Raw genomic sequence first — 23,173 nt, 5'->3', positions numbered from 1 at the left:
TACAAGGAGTTATTCAGTATATGTGTGTACATATAATTGTTGCCTCTACACTATTGCAATATTTTTGGATGGCAGTGATCTGCCAAGCAGTTATGCTGGATGTTTGGTATGTAGATTATGTGTTTGTTTTCGCCATCATGTAATAATGTAATGGTAGTAGTTGTCAGAAGTATAATTCCTACATAGACCCTGGGACACCTCATATCTTTAAGGTGCTGATGTATTAGTCATATAATTCCTAGATAGGATCTGATGCATGATTTGAAATCTCTGCAAGCTAAGTAGTGACTAATGGGATAAATTTGAGGGGGTACTTCAAAACTATGTCATCTAATTAAATTACAGATAAGCATCAGACTGATAGGGTTGGAACTTTGTAGATTTTGCTATAAGAATTAACAAACCTTCTCGCTGACAATACGGAAATGAAGTTTTATACGTTGGGATTTATGAGGGAACAAGCTATAATGTAATATATTTATTTTTTATTTTATATGCATCCTCCCTCTAGTTTGTTTTTCTAAACCTTGAAAATTCCATTTACGTGGTTGTACTGCTACCTTATCACGGGGGGGGGAAGATGGACATTTTTTGTACAATTGAAAGGCACATTCTGCACAGTATTTCTAGTCATTTAAAATAGCTGCATCAGTAGGCTGCACCCTGAGGAGTGGCACAAACAGTTTCATGTTATGCAAAACAATACATTTTTTTTAATCAGACAATCTCTAATGCATGCATCATTTTCAGGCCATGTGGGGAAAATCTAACCAGTGCAAAGGAGACCATCATAAGTTAAACCAAATAAACTTCAGTAAAAACAGCCATCTACTGTATTTGTTCATCAAATTGTAATATTTTATTTTTTTGCACATCAAATACCTGCCTTACTGTGTATATCTGTATACCAAAGAACACTCACGCATTCATCTATTAATGAAGCACTTTCAGTTCAGACATACTGCCTTTTATTATACTATACAAAACACAAATTTGAGAAAAGGGTTACATAAACCAAGCCCGTAGAGAGAGCGAGGGGGGGGATGGAGGAGGAAACGAGAAGCTGCTGATCAGCTGCCCTGGCCCCTTAAAGAAGGAATTCCCAGTGCAGCGTCAAGAATCTGCTGGTCTGCAGAAACAGCTGGAGGAGGAGGCTGCGTGCGTGTCCACATCAGCACCGAAGCCGCAGCTCCCCGTTATGGGAACCCACGGCACCAGCGCTCAGCCAGCACGCCATGCTCCACGCCTGCACTATGTGTGCAGGCGTTTACCTGAAATGGCAAATGAGGGCATAAGTGAATAACAGGGTTTACAGGACAGTTTCATCATTTATAAATGGCTCAAATGAAGCTGATGACCTTGGCACACATTGAAAACATGTTGTTGAAGCATCCATCAAACACATAACAGACCTTGCATACCTACTGCACAGACGCACAGCTTTTGCTCAGAATCTCTGGTGCTAGCTACCATGTGTGTATAATCCATACTAACGCTGTTACTTTTTATAGTTGAATATTTGCATGATTTAGCCTATTAGTGTTACTTTGACCTTGCTTTGAACTGTGAACTATCCATATGCATGTAAACCAATCAATACATCCCCCATATGTGAATAAACCAATTGTTAAAACTGCTAATGGATACAGCAGCTAACTGCAAAGACACACAGAATGTCCACTTGAACCACAAAACCAGCTGAACGGAAATGCAGTCTGACTTGTTTCAGGCTATGTAATTTGCATTACTGAAGTCTAGCTCTGCAGTGCAGCACATTAGCTATGCATGAGTGGTTCAAGAGCTTATGACTGTGCTTTAAGGGGAGAATGGGGGATAAATCTGGCAGCTGCAGGAGTCACTATTAGGCATTCATGTCTGCCCTCATCCAGCTGCTCACCTTCCTCATCCTCCTCCTCCCATTGGTGGGGCACTGGGGCCGCCCCCACCATGGTTTATCCTTCCCATCCGTCTCCGCCCACCAGGGAACCCCGGGGGGCTACCAAAATAGAGACAGGAAAACATGTAATATCTTCAAATAATATGGGGGGAAAAAAATCACAAGCTTTCCAAAGGATGTTTATTTAAAATTCAGCAACTTAAACACATTAAAACCTATATCAAGGGGCAGCTTTAGTGGGTAAACATGGGTCCATTCAGTGCTCTGGATGTTGTGACTTACCCTCTGCCATCACTGAACCTTGAGGATGATCCCGAGTTGCCATTCTTTGAAAGATCTGGCTGGAAGAGTGTTTGAAAGCTGGCAAATGATAAAACATTTTGATGTTTAAATATGTTACAGGGAATCAACCAACAAATTTTACATGAATAATGTGTATATATCTACAAAAAAAAAAAAAAAAGAAATCTTACAACAATCCGATGAATTCCACAGCTCCCCAAAAGAGGTCACTGAAAAAAGACAACCTCCATGGAGACTGGCTCCTACTGTCCAGCACCTGACCTGAAGGAACAAATTTGACAGACAACTTTCCTTTCAAACTTTAAATGAGAAGGGCTGATTCAATCCCAAACAATAAGACCTCGATAACAAAATCAATCACTATCATCACTCATGACGTTGCAAGACAGATAGCGATTACGGGGTATTCTCTTTAGCTTCTTGGCGAAGTTTCAGTATTAACTACCTACGTAGTCAATTGAAGTCACTAGGCAGCTAGCAAACAATTCAGACGCGAAACAACTAGCTGCTTAACTCGCTAAAACCTAGCAAGGAAAATGTCTTTCCATGTTCAAGAAGCAAACTAGCTTATCAATTTTTACACTGACAGATATCATACACGTTAGCTATAAATCGTGTGTCAAAACAAACATTACCATCGACACTAGCTACATAGCTAAAGTTAGCTTGCTAGTCAGAAATGACCAGACACTAAAAATAGCTAGCAGAACCAGCCAGCTAGCAAGCTAACATATTGTAGAACTTTCTCTATATTTGGGAATACAGAAGTGTGGTCAATTAAAATATTACTTAATAAAACATTTGTTTCAATAAATGTGTTCAGTTAGCTATCTACTCACCATTAGACACGTACACCATTTTAGTTGCTACCTGATTTGTATATGTGAAGACATCGCTTCCGTATCCGGTGCTAACGTCATCAGTGAAGGCAGGTTATCTGTGGACCCTGTAGTGGCGTCGCGAGATGTTTCCGCCGGTGAGGCGGGGAGGGGTATCCGATACGTCAGTGGGTAGAAAAAGTGGTAAGCTTAAAACGACTTTGTAAAGTAGTCAAAGCGTCAGCATTGCGTGTTTTACAATGAACGTTTTTCATTACAAGTTTAGCTGGAGAACATGGCTGTGTTTGTTTACATTTACATTTTACATTTATTTATTTAGCAGACGCTTTTATCCAAAGCGACTTACAAAAGTGCATACAGCAAGTTTAGCGACAGTTAGGGGAGACTGGTTATGGACATCACACTCATGCACTTTTTGATGTAATTTCATTCTGCAGACTTCTGCTCCTTGTTTGAAAGTGTGGCTTGTATTCTGTTGACAGTTATGCGAATGCAACAGACGCCTAATATCATTTTGCTTTAAATGGAGTTGAAACAGCTGAAATTGTGGCAAGCCTGTATGATCACCAGTCCCGTGCTGGTGTTGTTATTGGGTTACAAACAATTTAGAGCTTTCACAGCAGCCAGCTCCCCATCTTAAAGTACTTGTTTTAAGAAGAGTAGTCAGTGGCTAGCAGAGTAGTCTTTTTTATTTTTTTATTTATTTATTTATTTATTTATTTATTTATTTTTTTATTTTTTTATTTTTCAGCTTTTCACTTTATGTTTCCTTTGTAATCTTGTTAATGGGATCAGTGTTCCTTACATCCATCTATCCACCCATGTTAAGTCCTTAAATTTTAAGTTCTTAATGTTCAATGTCAAGCCTTTGATAATTAAATGTCTCACCTTGTCAAATTTGGCTGACAAGGCAGTGCAGACAATATTAATGGCGTTTTGTAGTGTATTCTTAATCACAACTCAGTTTTGACATCTGCATGTTGGTAGTCCTTGAGTAGACTACATGATTTGTTGGCTCTCTTTTTGCATTTAAATCATTAGGTCCAAACTTAGACCTGCTGCCTGAGAACTGCTGTGGATGGCTGCTCATTTCACATTCCTTTATCCAGAAGCACCCCATTTAGCAATTTCAACTGAAAATGGTGGTTGAATTTCTTTTGCTCTTATTGGTTTGTTTGAACGTTTTGCATGTTGTCACCATAACATCTGCCAGGCTGTGATTCCTTCAAGCATATATCTGAGCCCAATGGGTTTATTATTACATGAAACAACAGTTCTTTAGTTGCTTTTGTCCTGCAAAACAAACATAAATACTACACAGTTAGGGATAATACGATGCGTTTTTCACTGTGGGTGTGAAACAAAATTAAATTGGCATTGAAAGGTACATTTTTCAAGGTTTGGTCTATTTGCATACAGGAAGACTCACGAATGGACACATCACATGAGAATACCATTTATCACATTGTGTGAATTACTTTCAGCTAGTTTACAATTTCTTTGCTTCAGATATAACATGATAACCATAACCTTTTTGTGAGTGTTTGTGCTGGAGTGAAATCTCTATTTCTCTGTGAGCATGTAGTAAAATGGAAAACAATATACTCACAGTGACCTTCTGTTGCATGTGTGAGTCCGGTGATGAGTGTCATCAGCGGACCAAAATAATGGTTGATGCTTCCAAATAGAGAGTTTATGTCCAAGCAATTTCAAATAAGTGCCACCGTTGCTTATAATAAGACTTGGTGGATTACTCAGATATAGTTTACACGGCAGGAAACATCATTTATAGGTATAAATAGACAGAAAACTTGTTTAGTTTTCACAGCAGTATAGTCTGCTATCATGGCAGGGGGTTGCAAAGCCTTTTCCTCTCTCAAGCACAGCCTGAAAGATTAGTCTAAAAACTTCCCTAAATTATTACAGTCTGGAACGAGTGAGTGCAGAATCTTGAATGGTATGCCTGCTTTCATCTGTACTTTGCATATGATTTAATTGTCTCTGCACAGTACAAATGACTGTGTTAAACCCCTTAAAGCCTGAATGCAGCCTGAAGGAGAGTGGTAGTACAGCAACATTGTTTTTCTTTCTGTAGGAAAAAAGCTTTGTAGCTCTGTAAAGACCTTCACAATCTTTTTAGAGGTGTGGGCTGAAATTCCAGTACTCACAGGAGATTGGATGATTGGAAGCATGCAGTCCTTCACAGGTAAGTTCTAAAGTTGTTTCTTCACTTTAAAGGTAAGCTGATTTTCCATCAGCTGGGTAAAAACCAAAACTTTGAGTCTCAACAAAGCCAGGAAGAGGAACAATGCGTGGAAAGTGAAAAAACCTTTTATTTGCAGCCTGCATGCGTAGTGTTTTAAATCAAAGAGAATTCAAAGCATGTTGTCTTCATCAGTCATTGAGACAAACCCATAACAGATGAAAGTAAAAACACAATTTAATTTCCTGCAGTTGGGTTTGTTGTTAGGCCTAGGACTGACAATCGACAAGGAATTAAGTTTTTATGGATTCAGATGTGTCCATTGCAATTAAGATATTGTGAAAACCATACGCAATATTAATTAATCACAATAATGGATGACCTTGACATTCCATTACAGAACTGCATTAAACTTTTCATTTTAAAAATGGATTCTCATTCATTGTTCAGGCTCCATTGGACAATGGCTTCAGATGTATTAGTGGTAGGATGGAAATGAGGAGGAGGGATTAAAACTGGAGATGGATTTTAGGAGGGAGACACCTTGGCGCTTTTGCTGACGGTAGAAACGGTGGTCTCTGCTTCCGATCCCTCAGGTTCCGAAGCCCACGGATTTCTTCCACAAAGTAGAAATGGCACAGCGCAGTCCCGAAACTGCAAAAACCACAGGATGGAAATATGACACATTCCTAACTTTCTCTGAGTTTGTAGGCTTTTTTAAGGTTTAAAGTTAACAATAGTGTAAGAGGAGATTAACTTCTTCAAGCGGTCTCTGTCCTTGTATTCAGCTGAATTGCATTACCTGTCTCCTATAATAACAGAAAAATGATGGCAATAACTTTAATGATGATAATATAAAAAACAGAAGTAGAGAGCTATGTCCAGTTCCATTCTAAAATAATACTGAAGTGATAGAGGAGTGATGAAGTCTCTATGGAGTGGGCATTGTTCTTCAGTTTATAACCCATGGAGCTGGCTGTCAAAGGCTGATTACATATTGTCTGTACTACTGCATGAATATGGCTCTCCATACCTACAGTGCAAGAAGGAGATGTTGATATTTGGTGTAGTAGTAGTAGTGTTGAGTTGGCACTTTTGGCTCACGTATATGTCACTCTTTTCAGGGAGAATTCCTGGTAGGTTCAGGCCATAGTGCCATAGATTTAGTGGTTGGCCGTTGCTGACCTGTCAATTCATGTATCTGTATGTGGCACGATCATATACCTGTGTTATGGCTTACCTGTCTGTTCATGAAGATGTAGATGATGGGGTTGAAGACAGTGCTGCTCTTGGCCAAGTACATGGGGATGGTAGCAGTGATGGGATTGATGTGGAGCTCAGGGTCCAAGATGACTGCCAAAGCGAAGGCAGCATAGGGTAGCCAGGTGAGCAGGAAGGCCAGCACCATCACGATCACCATGCGGGCCACCTGCACCTCTGCCCTTGCAGTGGTGCCCCCCTCGGACATATGGAGTCTGGCCACCTTGGGGAGGAGAGGGTTTCTGTTACACCACATCCCCTAAAACTAATTTATCACCTGTGATTGGACAGTATGACATCATAAGGATAATAAAGTACAGCTGTGCCTGAACAGATATTTTCTTTGCATTTATGTTTTTGTTCTGGGACAGGAGTGCGGGGGGGCTGCATTTAAGTGCTTTACCTGCCTCAGTGACCACAGTAGCCGTGAATAGGAGATCACGATGACAGTGAATGGGATGGCAAAGCACAGGACAAAGTAGCAGAGTATGTAGGAGATGTTCCCTGGGTCTCTGCTGTACCAGTCGGGGGCGCAGGAGGTCCCGACACCCTCCAGCTGGTAGCTCCCCCAGCCGAATAGAGGCGGCGTGTTCCAAATGAAGGACCACACCCAGGAGAGAGCCACCCCAGCCACAGCGTGCCTTGTCTGGAACATGATGGAGCCCAGCGGCTTGCAGACCACGATGAATCGGTCCACTGCAATCACTGCCACCGTGCACAGTGCTGCGATGCCTGCAAAGCAAATTCCTGTGGCTGTTTCTTTTCTTTTCAGTACAAAATCAGCCTAAGGATGCAAAAGAGCTTAGGATGGGACAATTTCGGTGTTCATTTGTTGCATTTCTGCTCTTACATAGGGGTTAGAGCAACTCATGTTGCACTTTATCCTCTTACATTGAATGGTGTTATTTGATTAGATTATTTGATTTGTAACACTGCTTGTTCCAGTTTTTTTAAGGGCTGTGTCTCCATTGTATACGTAATGTATATAGGAGTTCATGTGCAAATCAAGTCCTTCATGGCAAATTATGACGCCATATTGATATACATTCAGTATGTATGTGCACTGTTGAGATATTATGTGCAAAAGCAACGAGGAACTGAACAGGGTTAATTAAGAATGTTGGCAGATTGACAAAGGCCTGAGCTAATTATGTGGCGCTGTTGATGAAAACAGAAAATTCACCTTCAGAGCTGGTGACCTATATAAAGCCAACGCATGTCTTTGAGTATGTTTTTGATTGTGATATAGAGGTATCATAAACAAATCGGCAAAAATTAAGAGGAGAAATTATTTCAGAGAAGAGTTTTGCTTTCATACTGAGACTGAGCTGTTCTATGCAATGTACTCTTTTTTTACTACTCCATCGTCTGCTCGCCAGATAGCCCCCGCCTGTTTATAATGCTTGCACTACACTGACTTTTTCCGCACTTGTCTTGGCGTCCTGCCATCTTTTCTTCACGTCTCTTTCTCATTGTTATATTACTCTCAAACCATTAATTTTCTGTGTGATAGAATTACACACCTGATTCCGTCGCCGAGGTGAGACGCATACCGCAATACCTTCTTTGCTAATACGCTAACACTTGCGATTCTCTCGGCTCGAGCTCGTTATTTACTGTACTGTACTCGTTATTTACTAGTTTCGCTCTTCGCGACCAGCGCTAATCAGTTTAGTTGGCTGCGCAATTAGCTGCTCAGAATAAATTATTTAGTGAGATACAGAATATGGTAGCAATTCGGTCATAGTTGCAGTTCATTTTTAGTAAATCTGCCCTCTCTCCATATTTATTATGATGTTGATTCTAAAATAAAACATTTGTATATAATTAAAAACAAGTGTAAAAGGTGTTCATTAAGTGTTCATTAGTTCATTTCATACTTTTTATGTTGGTGCTTAAATCTTTATTTATAGAAATAATAAATAATAAATTTATAGTAATAATTAATAATTTAACTACATCACACCACTCCAAGCAAATTAGATTTGTTACATTACAACCTACCTGGAAAACAGATTTGGGTTTGTTGAGTTTATGATATTATGATATTAATGCCAAACTCACCAAAGAATGCCACAGCGAACCCCTCGAATACACATCCAATCCTACCCAGGCTGAAATATCCCATGGCGTTTGTCACAACTGTTAGCCACCCTCCTGTCACAGTCACCCCTAAGTCCGCCACAGCCAAGTTCACAAGGGCATAGTTCAGAGGTTGCCTCAGCTGTCTGTGACGAAGTGTCACCACAATAACGGTAACATTAAGAATGACTGCAGCTGTGGAGAACACTGCCATAATGAGGGAGAGTATGGTGTATCCAATCCTGGGCATCACATCCTCAATCTGGGAATGCTGACCAGCTGAATTCTTTTCAGAATTGACAGCAAAGGATATATGTTCCATGGTGCAGATTTGACAGCGTGCACACTTCTGGAAAAAAAAGGAATGTCACAGAGAAATAAGCAATGGACTAAGGCCACTACAGTCCAGTGTAACCCCAGCTCTGCTCTGAGACCTTACAGACCACTCTAGTCTTTCCTTTTATTCCTGCTTTCAATAAAAGTGACATCTTGGAGATTATGTGACATAAGTCGTGCAGTAAACCCCTAGATCCGGATTTGTATAATTCTGCTAGCTAATTTTCTAATTGATCTGATTGCACTCTTCTTGATTGCTATAGTAAGATCAGAACTATGGGATTTGAAGGAAAAATGGCAACGGGAGCAGATTTTTCTTTTACATGACGATTCAATTAAAATGGATAGCACCAATTTTGTCTTAATAATCTAAGTTGTGAAAGCAGGGAGGTCACAGTGAGACAGGACCACCAGAAGGGAGGAAGTGGGTAAAAAAATCTAATCAAGTCAAAATATACATATTACTGTTTCTAGTTATTTCAATATGATATCATCTGTCACTGCTTTTTTCAAACTAGCTGTGGGGCAAATTAGGGAAGAGGCATATAGAAAAGCCACTTAAAGTGTTTGTAGAAAGGCACCAATGAAGAAGAGAAACCTATTTCATTATGACAAGAAGATTGCAAAATAGCTGTGAAATGTTAAATCTGACATTTCAGAAAATTTTCAGTAAGCATAAACTTCCTACCTGTTAAGTCTTACTTTTTGTGTTTTTTTTTCTGATGTCAGCAAGAAATTAGGCTGTTGACCATACCTTCCTAAACATGTGACAAGTATGTGTGGTGTGTGTTTGGGAGTTTAAGACTAAAATATGACCACTACCCCCACCCCTGGGGCTTATTAATAATAATGAAATTCAAGAAAAGCAATGGTAGGTTCCTGGAAGGATGTCTTTGAGCAGATTATGAGAGAAAGATCAGCACAGGCTGTTCCCCAGGGGTCTTGCTTATGTTTGGGTTTTAAGAAGGTCACAGAGCATTATTACAGAACACCATTCATCCTGTTGGCTTCCTCCATGGATATAGATCTTTAGTATGCAAGGTGTGTGTGTGTGTGTCTCCAAAGAATGAGGTCAGTTTGCAGTACTCAGCTGGCCTGCTGTTGTCCCTGTCTCACAAATGGCAGTGAACAGTTCTTCACATAAACTGTGCGAGAGCCCGTTTTCATCCCTCTTTGGGATATTGTTGAGGACAGAAGTTGTATATTACATTATAGATGCTTCTAACTTTGGAGAAGATGAATATATTAGTCTTGAGTTGCACCAGAGAGAGTCACTTTGAGGCACCTCCGCTAAGCTTTGCTCAGGGTCTCCAGTGAGCCCTTTCATCCATAATTACACTGTGACGAGACTGATGAACCTCTCTGTGCACCAAGGCAGTAAACATGGGCCAAAGCACTGAAAAAGGGCTCTGTGTCTGTGTCATGTCCTCCAAATCAGATCCACTTGTATTGGAAAGGGAAGGTTTTACAGACCTGCCTAATAGACATATAGATACACCCACTATTAGTAAACTGGATTGCCTAAAGAAGTGATTGCATATTCATATGACTGCATATATGTCATTGTGTACACAGTAGCAGCCTAGGGTTTTCCTACTAATATTGCAAAACGTTATAAAAGGCTTAAATGAACAACTTCATGCCCTTAATATGAGAATCATCCCACTTTAGTAAATATCTGCTGGCTGTTGAATTAATGTGTTGGGTGTTGAGGGGTGTGGGTTGGGTGGGAATCCTGGTCTTGGCAGCTGTAGCATATACTCTGGAATACAGAGATGACACATGAATTAAGACTTTAAATAAAAATAAATTGACTTGCTTTTCTTTTAAGGCATGGGGTGTCAGAAGTGACCTTCTTAGTTCTTCACTGAAAAGAAAAAATTATCTACTATCAACAAATTAACACTGTTAAATCGTATCTCGACGAGCTGTTCAGGAATGATCAAAAAAAATTTGCAAAGCAATGAACGTTGAATGAAGTGCCGACAGCAGAATAAAGTGGCTCTGAAAATGACCTTTTAAGAGGTTTAACTTTAATTAAGTCAAGATAGGGATTACAGCGAGTTTAGTGTCCTATATTAAAAATGAACTACAAGATGTTTCTGTCAGATCAAATGACTTTCAGTCTACATGTCGCCCTCACTCTGTAAGTGTTTGTTTGTGGCATGTTTTTTGATTTTGCGGGAGAAGATCTGTTTGCCATGCCCTTGAAACAGAATGAAGGGATCTGGCTAGGAAATGTACAGGCAATGTTTGTGGGTTTGTGTTTATATAATAAAAAAGACAATAGTGAAAACAATATGTATTATTTTACGGGTGCATTATGTTAAAATTAAACTCATTTTTTAGGTTTTGGGTTATAATGGAGACCCTTGTTTTGGTCACATGTGCACTGAGGTTTTTCACAAAGGGTGTAATGCAATGTTTTGCTCTTGGCTTGCTGCTTTTTTGCATATCTTTTCTGCCCTTGGGAAATCTCACTCTCCATTATGGTTTTGACTGTTCTTTTTTGCTGAAAACACACAGCTGTTTTTCAGTTTGCATCTTGTTAAATGACCCATTAATCTCGCTCGGCTCCACTCGTTGAGAGCTTGAATGTCAATACGACCAAGCCCAAATCTGATTTTCTTTCATTAAATGTAGAAATGTTACAATGCTGTTTGGCACCCAACAATCACTGTGCCGGACAAATATCGACTCCGTCCATTGGAATCACTGTGTCCTTGATGTCTTGGCTACAGTGATTAACCCTGAATTAAATGCAGTGTCTGGTCGCCAATCATGGTCCTCACTACAGCCATTTTCCCACAAAGAGCAACATTATCCCCCTGAACCATCAATCTCAAATTGCTCCGTAGCTGAGCCATAATAATTCGCCTCACCTCTTTGTCAGGTAACCCAGTGTTATAAAAACAATTTTGGGAATAACACCCATGTAATGCACTGCTTTTCTGTCCAGGAGGTGTAGTTGTACATCGAGCTGTTCATTCAGGCTGGGGTGCAGTTCCCATTGTTAATATCTGCATATACCATACAACTGTTTGCATTTCAGTGACGATGTGTGTTTGTAATAAAATGGATGGAAGTTATATTAGCTTTCCCACATTTGGAAATGAAGAAATCAAGCACAGTAAATCAATTTGGGCAATTTTTACAGTGGGTATCATCACTCTCCAGCATTATAATGGGAGATAAGATTCAGGCCCAATAAAACTCAGCAGGCAAGTGGCAGTGCTGTTTTTCAAACACGTTTCTTTTATATTTTCAACAATACATAATTGTTTTGTAGAGCGAAATAACACAACCAGTCATGAAAGCGTCTCAATGATGCACAGCTCAAATGAGCCTGCTGCACATCCACTAGATGTCAGTAGTTGGTTAAAGTTGAGGTGCGAACTGTCTTCACCACCCAATACGTGGCCCCCTTGAGGAATGTTTTACCTTGACAGACAGGTGAAAATGAACATGCCAGGCTAACTTATTTTGGAAAAATAGTGCATTGCATCCTATTAACATTTCTCTGATTTCTGAATTACTTATAATTTCTTAATGCTCTGTTGATGGCACAAATGCATGCTGGAAAAAATATTTGATGTCTGCATTATCAGTCCCATCTTTAATTACTGATGTTGTTTTGCCATGGCTCTTTTTGCCTGAGAGATTATGAGAGGCTGTGTTTGTGAAAGCAGCATATTTCAATATATGGACAAATGAAAAATCTGAATACAATAATCAAATAATATATAGTAATATAATATAATGAATTATAAATGGGATTTTACAATATCCTGCAATATATTTACAAAATAATGCATATGTCAATGGCAACAGCTGATATAGTTTTAAATAACTCAGTATATTTTCCACATAGTCCACTTAAAATATTGGAGTAGGCAGTTTAGGCTTTTGTGTCTAGCCCTGTCTGTGCAGAGTGTCATTGTGGGAGCCAGGTGTTCAGGTTCCCTCCCACAGTTTAGTGACATGCTCTATCCAGGTTAATTATTCTCCTGAAATTGTCTCTTTGTGTGTGTGTATGTGGGTATGTGTGGGTGTGTGTGGGTGTTTGTATGTGCAACCTAGTGCGACCTGATTGGCTGGGATCCCATCCAGGGTAGTGTCCCATCTTTTGTCATGTGTCTGCTTGCTTCCGGTTCTGGCTCACTGCAAACCTCTTAGAGAAAAAAAAGGAAACAGAATTAATGGATGCGCAAGATATTCCTTAGAATTCAGATTTTGAAATATGCTACTTTTTTTCTAAACAATGGTTACCTCACTGCATGAATTGTTTAACGGCGTATGTAAAAACTAAATGAGGCCTTGAGATGTGAATGGACAGGATATAATGCAAAGCCAAGCCCTAACACTCCAACATGATGGAGATTAGTAAAGATTATGCTGTCAGAGTAGAGGACGAGTTCAGGTGCAGATATATAGCACCTCACTGCATTGACAGAGAGCCATCTCTCAGGGTTATCCATCATGAAGGTCTGAGTTAGAGAGTGGGTGGAGGGGAAGGTTACATTTTCTGTGATATTGTAATGTTACAGCCATGTTTCAAATGTGGAACTTGCAAGTATGTACTGTCAGACTCTGGCCCTGGTCCTGGCCTAGAGATATAGTGCTATTGAGTCCATGGTCATTGTAATGTGTCTCCTTATGACTCACCTATTCCCACTGAATCAGAGGTCAGTGAAACTTAGACAGCTCTAAATCTCAGCGACAGCCATCACCTGCTTTGTGCCACTCTTTGGATTACAGAGTCAGTACAATCTGCGCTGTAATTCTGCAATACTAATCTCTCCCTTAAAACATATGTTATAAAATATGTATCAAATATAACAGGTGTATTGCATATATTGGAAAACTCTCATACAGTATATGCTGCTGTGATAATTAACACAACTCTCATGTGTGATAAGGAACTGCATATATGAGCATAAGGATGACTCATGTTTCGTGGGATATGCAGTAAATATTGAAATCTATATTTATTATCCTTCAGAGTTCATATTTTACTAACATTGGCATATCTGATTTTTCAAGCATGGCATTAGTATGATGCCAGGCATCAATTGAGAAAGAAGGCTCTGTGTTGGTTCACCTCCTGTATAAACCAATGAGCAGAAGCATTGCATACAATCATGTCACTGTGCTGTCATTTTTGCAGGTTGTTGATACTGTATCAAATGTTTGTTGTCCCCTTCAGTGGATCAGAAAACATGTTTGCCTTTTCTTCACTCTGTACTCTTCACCTGTGGTGAAACTGCATAGAGTTCATAACATTTTAATATCTATTGGGCTAATTATATGCAATATAAATTTCTATACCATATTGTAGCTAAGTCATTACCATTACATTATATTGTATTATTTACATTTTAATATTATAATTAATAACTAGCAGCGCAGTGTTTTATCTTTTTTCCCTTTCAGCTTTCCTGTGTATTATTTTCCTTGAAAACACGGCTGTTGATGTCAGTGCAGCTGTCTGCTGAAATGTCTCTGGATGGAAATAGTTTTTTGGTGTGGACCTCCTCTTCCTTCTGCTGTTTGCATTGTGTGAAAATGATTCCAGAGTGATCAACCTGCAAGTTTTGCTGCTGCATCGGCACTCACAGCTGCGCTTTCTCTGACTGATTGCAATTTTGTTGCATTTCTATTCAAAGGCTGTCTACTGAGATTCCATTAATCTGTGTTCCACTCTAACATGGGCTCCTGCGGCATGCAAGACACCCCCTCACCAGCCAGGCTATCTCCCCGCTCTGTGTTCACACATGACCTAATTCACCGGATTATACAATTGAATTAGTACGGAAAAAAACCCTGCATGCAAAATTCAAGGCTCTTCCTCTCACCATAGAGGGCTGTCTGGAAATTTCGTCAGGTCTTCATTCACTCATCTCATCTCATCAGTGACATATTCAATCACTGTTACATTTTTTTTTCTGTTTTTTTCTTTCTCTAGGGTGATTTACAATACATGGTTACATCTTTGAACAACTCTGTAACCTTTGAAAACACATGGACATTTAGTGGAGAAATTGGAATTAAGTAGTGGTTTTAAGGTACAACTGCAGTATTTTTTTAATTCAAACCCAAGGTCCAGATTCCATTGCTGTAACTCCTATACCACATACTGTTCCACAGGGGAGAAGAGGAGCTGAAGGTTTGTGAAGGTAAAGAGGCAGCGAGGTGGTGGATATGGAAAGAATGCTCTGGTGGGAACTGATAACCATCTCCAATTTCCTGTCTTGGTACTGCTCTTCGTTTATGTACACATCTCGGTTTATATGCTGAGATTGTGTATCACCGCCCTGAAGAGAGCAGACAGATTAGAAAGAAAAAAAGCATGATGTTGTGAAAAAAAATCATGGAAGTTAATTTGTGGAAAAGATCACCAGAACATTCAGGGAATCAGTATCAGCTAGGATGCATTTCAATTTCTAGCACTCGGGTAGAAATTCAGCACAACGGACAGCGACATTGGGACTGTTCGTTCACACCAGATGCATCTAATCTTTGTTCTCCCATAATCCCCTACAAAATTATTTGGTGGCACCAAAATGGAAACAGAAATTCATGGTCATGAATATAGCATTTCAGTATTAATGAACTCATACTACTAAAATTCTAAATGTACTTTCCATTTAGAAATGATAAAGTTAATTTTAACATGACACACACACATATATATATATATATATATTTATATATAATATAATATATAATATAATAATGGAATGAAAATTAACTCTAGACTAAATGTCCTTACTTGTCTTACTTTGAATGGATTTATTTTTTGATGATGTTTGCCCTGGCCCTATATTGAGGTGTCACTGAATCTACTTTTACACAAATTCACAGTCCAGTTTTACAAACTCTCTACTCTTAGTGTGTATAAAAAAAATGTGCACACTTTTCATTGCAGTCAACAAAGTTGCTGGATTTCTCCATCTGGGAACTTATTTTAAGTAGTAAAATTACCCCTCCCTCTAAAAGAAGTTGCCTAATCTTTCTTTTGGACTCTTCTGTGTGGCGTGGGAATTCTGTGTGAGTGAAAGCTGGAACCCAGGGCTCTTTGTGGACTGGCCTGTGTTTTGACAGATATGACTTGCCGTTTTGAATTTAAAGCTGCCAGGGAAAAAAGAAAAAAGGCTCGGAGGATTCTAGATGATTCTTTTGTCGTAGCCAAACTGGTGCCGGGCCCCTGCATTTAAGCGGCTTTTCTTATTGGGAATAAAGTCTGTCTGTAAAGGACGCTGTGTTGTCTGTGTGGCTCGGACAGTTATCAGGCACTCTCAGTCTGATTCCCCCAGACACAGCTGGCTGCTTCCACAGCTGGCTCCTGGTTCTTAATGATAGGTTGGATGTTGGCAGTAAAGTGCTTTCTCTCTCTCTCTCTCTCTCTCTCTCTGTCTGAAAGTTTGAATGCAGCCCCGCATTGAGCAGTATCACACTCCACACTGCAGCTGGGTTAGAGCTGGGTTGCATCATGATCTTCCCCCACAGTCTGAGGCAGCAAAGTGTTAGTGTATCCATCACAGAAGAAAACAAAGCAATCAATGACTACTGAAGGGGTTGTTGCAAGACATGTAAAAGTACATTGATTTTCATTGCATGTCATTGGACGCACCATTGTGTTCATCATTCAAAGGTGATGTGGTGAAGTAGGAAAATCTTTTGAGACCGTTTAGTGTTGATCATTGTTTCTATCGTAAAAACTTAGACTGGATTTTGCAGCAATACATTTTTTGTTATGGGTCATGTGCAGTCTTATGTAGTCATCTATATTTTTGCAGTATCTTTCTAGCCTGTTGTGTACTGTACTAATTCTTAAGGCAGAGACATGCGCAAATAATGTTTCATTAAAGTTAAAGTATGCTGTATTAGCTTTGCTAAATTGAAATTCATTGACAGAAAACCACATCTGTTCGGTACATTTGTTATACGTGGAAAAAAATCCACAACATTTAGTATAACTTTTTTGTACCTCAGAGTTTGAAGCATTGGAGAGAAATACATTGAAATGAGTTCCCCTTCCAGTCAAACAGGCTTCTGTCATGGCAACACTGTAGACAAAATAAACACCGCATCCAAACATGAATGCTTATTTCTCTGCCTGAATTTATGTAATACTGTAGCAAACAGCAGATACCACTGAGACATTTTCTTGCTTTACAGGTGACATGTAGCATTATTTGTGGTGCTGCAGTGACACATGAAATACAGACAGCTCCTGTCTTAAAAAGGCATTGAGATCTTTCGCTCAGTTCTCTTTTAATATCCTGTAACCAGGGGCACTTGCTTAGCTCTTCAGGCAAACAGCATGTCTTTGAAGAATGATTTCAAAATATACATTTTAATAAGGTGCATTGAAGCATGACAAATGAAAGAAAACTGTCAGATAAAAGTAGATTGTATATCTGAAATTAATTGATGGGAGTGCATGAAAGAAAAAAAAAAGAATGGACTTGCTTGTGAGAGCAATAGTGATTTGAAATGAAGTGCTATCAAATAGGACTTGAAAAGAAAGTGATGCTCCCAGCAAGCTGATTCAATACAAGTATGTACAGCATTCCCAACTACCTTCAGTTTGCATTTCCTGTGTAATGTGCTTGTCAAACCCTTCTGTCTACCATGTTCTGCATTTGCTTCAGTTCATTATATTTTAGATCAGGCAAAAAAGAGCAAGCAGGAAATAGTGCAGAACATTTGTTATGAAGTGATATCCACTTAAAATATAGAGGAGTCTGGCGCCAGGCTTGTTTAACTCTTGTTAATTTTTTCCTTGAACTGCTAACAGTTTGCATTTATGACTCAATGAAAACATTTTCATTGTTTTTATGAAAAAGGCAGATGCATACTTATGCAGTCATATGCTAGTCACAGGCCACTGACAGACTATCCTAAGTATAAGCAGAAAACATTTATATTGAGCACTGTAAGAACACCGGGTGCTTAGGCTATTGTATTGCTGAGTTTAGCACAGCAGACCTTCAGTCTGTCAGATATACAGAGAGAATGTAAATGAACACAACAGGCAGATTACCTTTTAGTGCTGCAGAAGTATTTGCTAAAAATAATGCTGTACCTGACATAATACTGTGTCTGAGCCTCCTTTTAGTAAATGCTTAGTTCCCACCAAGCACTTGGCATTCTCAGGGTCTGTTCACCTACCTCCACACCTCACCTCAGTCATTTTTAGAAAGCTTGTGTGTGCATTTAATAATTATATCGGCACATCCATCTTGTTATAGGGTTTCACATTATTGTTATGGTGTGTGGCTTGGATTCAATCAGAATTTGTCCTTAACTTTGACTAACAACTACATGCAAGGCAAATGATTATTGAATCCATGCTAAAGTCTCTCCAAAATGTTTTTGAAACATATTTGACTTCTCCAGGAACATTTTAGAGGAAATGTGGACTAAGACCAAGATAAAGGTTGATTAGAGGGAATGCAGACTAGGACTAACGTGGTTTCATTACATTTTATGTGGACCAAGGCAAAGATGAGGGATTTATCAGAGCAACTGTGGACTGTGACTAACACTAGGGTTTGATGAGACAGTATGTGGACTGGGAGCAAGAGTGTGGTTTGTCTGTTTTTGCCCCATTGCTACATTGCTGAACAAGGAGAAGACATACACAGTAACATATGCCATGTAAGTATCATGTAATTTGGAAGGTAACGTATAAAGTATTGGATAATGTGTCTGCATGCATAAACTATGTCCAGTACTGTAGCGTGTACACAATTTACATTTATTGAAATGAAAAAGGCTTGAAAATTATGGAGTGCAGTTTGATTTGGAGAATCATGACTCAATACTTAAACACACAGTAATGACAAAATGCTGGAATGCCTTTTTTATACTTGCGGAACAAATTACACTACATTCCTTGGAATTATGATTAATACAGCTAGCTTAATGACATGTCAGTTATGCATTGTGAGTGATTAATGTTGGATGTATCTATGTCTTAACACACTCCTCATGGGCCAGAATGATTACAGTCAGTTTGTGAATATTCTGTAGATTCCTTATATCCTCAGTGAGAATAAAATGAACTCTAACAGCCCCCTATACCACACTTACCTTTACTCTTCTTCATGTGCTATGGACATTGACTTTGTGACCTTAAAATCAAGGGCCCAAGCTCAATTGCCAATTAGCCCATCTTTCTAAAGGTACATGGTCCATGCCCATCAAGAAGCTGCATGTCAGGATGTCATTAGCTTATCATTAGCAGCGAGGAGGTCATCTTTTTCCTCTGAGGTTTTTTTAATGTGTCCCACGGACATTAGTTTTAGATGCTGCTGCACTGGGGAGCTGATTTATGAGACAGACAGAAGCTGTGAACCAGGGTTGGGTAGTGAATGTGGACGTGTTGATGCCTCACAAACAGATGGGACAAGTTCCCAGGAATTGTGCACGCATGAGTCCTTTTATATTTAATATTTCTCATTTCCCAGGATGGCAAGATGAGCTTCAATGTTGCCCCCCCCCAAGCCCCCCCCCCCCCCCAACGAACAGGGTATCACTTAGGTCAGAGGTTAGGAAGAAACCATACAATGTCCAAACAGATGAAAGGTAGTGTTCGTATGAAAAGTGTTGTCTGAATTTGTCTGGGAACTGCAATATTGGCATAGGGCTTAAAAAGAACTTCCTTCAGTCATTGCCTATCTGTATTGTCATTTTTAATATCCCCTCTTCCAAAGAACATAGGCTCACCTCATGACAGTTTTCACAGCAATGCGTTTCCAGCTAAACTAAATGTACCGTGTAGTTTCAGCCCACGGAAATGACTCCAACTGGCTGTGTTATGTGTGGGGGAAAAAAAATCTCAAATATGTGATAAAAGCAAACTAAAAAAGAGGAGTACAGCATACTTCACGTTCATCAAAGTTGGGAAGTTTTACCAAAACCTTGACCCCCGGTGAACCAATCACATTCAGAATAGCCCGCTGTAGCCTCATTGTTATTTGAGTAGCGACATGATGCTAGAACATGATGTACAGTAGCTCACTCTTGACTTCAAGGCCAGTTCCAGAGTGCATTCCCATGATACCTCAGTGAATCGGCTCAGGTTTCCAGGAAGCCTCCTCTTTTCCTGCCATCGCATGCTGAGCTTCAAATCAGTGCTGATCTTCGAAGGAGAACCCCCTGCCACTGGAGTATCCCAGTGTGACCTCAGTGAAAGATGCCTAACCCTTTTGCTATCCTACACCATTTATGTATTTTTTTCCATTTTTGCGGTGCTTGCCACCCCGTGCATTAGGAAGAGATCTGAAATATGTATGACTGATGTGCTCCCCTCTCCAGCATTCTCCTTCCCGTCTACCCCAGTCACTCTCCCCTTTCCTCCTCGCCTGTCCGTCTATATTTGGAACGGATGTTTTAATTATGCATGTTGTCGTGGTGCTTTAAGTATTATGGCCTGTTTTGGGGAACAGTTGTTTTTTGGTTATGCTCTGTATGTGAATGCTTGTCAGAGAAAAAAAAAAACAAAACAGCAAATTTTTGAGTCAAATAAGGAAAGTGTGCATATTGCTGAAAGGGAAATAATTCACTGAATGACTGTGTTAGAGTGATTGTTTGAAGAAAGTGTTTTGCCATCAATATCTCTATGTTTAGATCAGATTGGTGAAGTTCATGTAGGATGTGGGTGCTTGTTTTGTTTAAACCTCAAGCAGAAAAAAAGGCTTCTCACAGCAGTGCCTTTCAGTAAATCCTGAGAGATTTCTCACTGTTTCCTGAAGTGTCTTCAAAACTGCCATTTTACATTGCTTTGGATCTAAGTATACTGTATATGTGTACACAAATCATAGAAAAATATAGGAAAGGAGTCAGACTTAGAGATTAATTTTTCTGTTGCAAGTTATTAGACTTTGCCTTTTTGAAGTTCATTTGGTTCTGGAGTGCATTTAAAAATCAGATCAACGGCTGTGAGATGCACTGCAGCACTGACAGTGCGACAAATTCTGAAACACTAGGCAAATGTAAGTGCATTACAGTATATTAGATTTGTCCATTTAGTGTTCAATTTAAACTGCTCTGAGAGCTTGCATGCACCCTCTTGCTCCTGTAACTACATTTCCTCTGCATGGGTGTGCCAAGTAAATCTTGAATCGATAAAGACTGAGTGGGGAATGTATTTTATTCGAAGACATTTATTGACATTTTGGTTGATAATTTGCTTCTTGAAACAGCTGTGAAGGAATTAATCAGGTCATTTAGTACTGTTTTTTTGTGCTTCCATATTTCATTAAAGTTTTTTCTGGTTGAAAATGAAAATCGAGACACACCACTAAGACAATGATTAATGTGCACCGTTTTTTTTTTTTTTTTTTAAACAGAATTGGATTACAATATGCAAAGGCCTACGGAATATTGACTTTGATTGTTAGATGTATGGAATTGTGTGTATGATGAACAGATTGGTATTTGAATGTTGTATGCTATATTGGCATACGGAGGATTATCGAATTGCAGTCAGCAGAAAATCTTATGTCATTCTGAGATAGCTTCATTGAAAAAATCTTTGTTCACATTCTACACTAAGTTGTCAAACATGGGCCCTCATCACAGCTGCATGCCATTTCTCTCAATTACTAATTATGGTGAAAGAGAGACACCCATTTCCCATTCGGACCAATGGGAATTGACCCAGACTCATGCTTTAAGTGGGTGGGATTGTGGCCTCTGGTCCCTGATGCTTATTACTACATCATCATATTGACAGAATGCCAGATTGACAAAGGGAGCTACACTCCTGCACATTGCTCATTCATATTTCCTAATGCGGTTTTTGTTCTCAAACGTCTGTATCATTCAAAATCATCCCACTGCTTCAAAATGAGTATCTAAGTATATAAAAGAAGACAGAATGGAAAAACGTTTCACATAACATCATTGAGAACTTTAAAGCCTTTCAAGAAAGCTGTTAATGAACCATAAAAAATGAATCAAGAGATGCTGTTCAATATTGAAAGCATGCTGTTGCACTTTTGTGTTTATTAAATCCCATTCCATTAATGAACAATTAGCCGCTGCTCCCTCTCTTAACTTCAAATTATATCCCAGGATGTCTTGGGACTGAACTGTTATTTGCAGTCAATTGTAATTAATGGAAAAAGGTGCCCTCTTGCTGGATCAGGAGAGAGTTTGCTTGCTGCTGCCATCGTTGCGTAGCGGTTAACGATTTTCATCTGGCCTTCTTATCAGCACTTTATATAGCCCAACAAAAATCTCTCTGTTGTTCTGATATATGATCTAATTACTGAGCTAATCATCGATTCTCCCCCCAGTAAGATGCGTAGCCTTGCCTTGCAGTGAAAGATTTATCAGCTCTCTCACTTGGAAGACATTGTCATTATCTTTTGACAATCCATGGAGGGCTCTGAGGAAAGGGATTCTTTTGATCACTGTTTAGCAAAGGGAGAGTGATCAGTGTGGCTGTAAAAATAAATGCATAAATAAGCAGAGATGATTATGACTATGGTTATGTGAAATTATAGTGAGCACCAACTGAAATAGATAGTTATATCTATTTATTTCTCATGCTGGAAAAAGTATTGGTTTCGGGTAGCTAAATATGGCTGCATTTGCAGTTTGTCAGTATGGATTTGTGGAACTACAGAGCTGCAATGCTAGCAATTGAACCCTTCTGTGTATTAGGAGTACATACAGTACTAAAGCTTTATAAGTATTCCAGCCAATTCAGCAGTATGCTTAATCTTTGTAGAAACTAATTTAAGATAGGAGATCATGGTTTGGCTTATTATTTTTGTCAATACATGGCCTTATCCAAAGGAGTGATTTCCATTAATGTGATACCATTCCTCCCACATACTCAACAGTGTTTCAGTGCATTAGTAAAGCCACACTGCACAGTGATGGTCCATTCCTTTGCTGTAATTAAAGCTTTCTTTCCGTAAGTGGATTTAGTGGCCAATTCAGTCAATGTGAAAGACCTTAACTGCCACTTTTTGTCACACCTTACAAATTTATTTTTAGTTTGAAAAAAATATGTTTGATGATGTACAAATCATGACAGCGTCTAAAATTTGAAGCTGATCATTATTATGAATTTTTGTATTGCACTTTATATTGCACAATTTTTATATTACACAATTAAAATACAAACATGAAAAGTGTAATGAAGAAGTTTCCCCAAAGATGTTCAAAGATATGCATTTTTCTTTGCTTTGAATGGCTTTATAGTGTTATAATTCACAATTCTATAAA

The 23,173-nt window shown here is 39.2% G+C and overlaps 2 protein-coding genes across 2 annotated transcripts; both read right to left on the bottom strand.

Annotated features, from left to right (window-relative positions):
• Window positions 1-1,893: 1,893 nt before the first annotated feature.
• selenok (selenoprotein K) lies at window positions 1,894-3,110 on the bottom strand. Its single transcript, XM_036534165.1, has 4 exons — window positions 3,040-3,110; window positions 2,371-2,461; window positions 2,180-2,257; window positions 1,894-1,996 (listed from the first exon to the last, which is right to left on the bottom strand). The coding sequence occupies exons 1-4, from the start codon at window positions 3,056-3,058 to the stop codon at window positions 1,894-1,896; spliced, it is 291 nt and encodes a 96-aa protein (XP_036390058.1). The 5' UTR covers window positions 3,059-3,110.
• A 2,660-nt stretch (window positions 3,111-5,770) lies between these two features.
• parapinopsina (parapinopsin a) lies at window positions 5,771-8,906 on the bottom strand. The gene is made up of 4 exons (XM_036533355.1): window positions 8,567-8,906; window positions 6,906-7,234; window positions 6,483-6,725; window positions 5,771-5,896 (listed from the first exon to the last, which is right to left on the bottom strand). The coding sequence occupies exons 1-4, from the start codon at window positions 8,904-8,906 to the stop codon at window positions 5,771-5,773; spliced, it is 1,038 nt and encodes a 345-aa protein (XP_036389248.1).
• Window positions 8,907-23,173: the final 14,267 nt, after the last annotated feature.

The sequence above is a fragment of the Megalops cyprinoides genome, chromosome 7 (genome assembly GCF_013368585.1).
Source record: "Megalops cyprinoides isolate fMegCyp1 chromosome 7, fMegCyp1.pri, whole genome shotgun sequence".
NCBI lineage: Eukaryota > Metazoa > Chordata > Actinopteri > Elopiformes > Megalopidae > Megalops > Megalops cyprinoides.
Note: the sequence above shows the minus strand (reverse complement) of the source record. Positions and strands in the feature narration are given on the sequence as shown.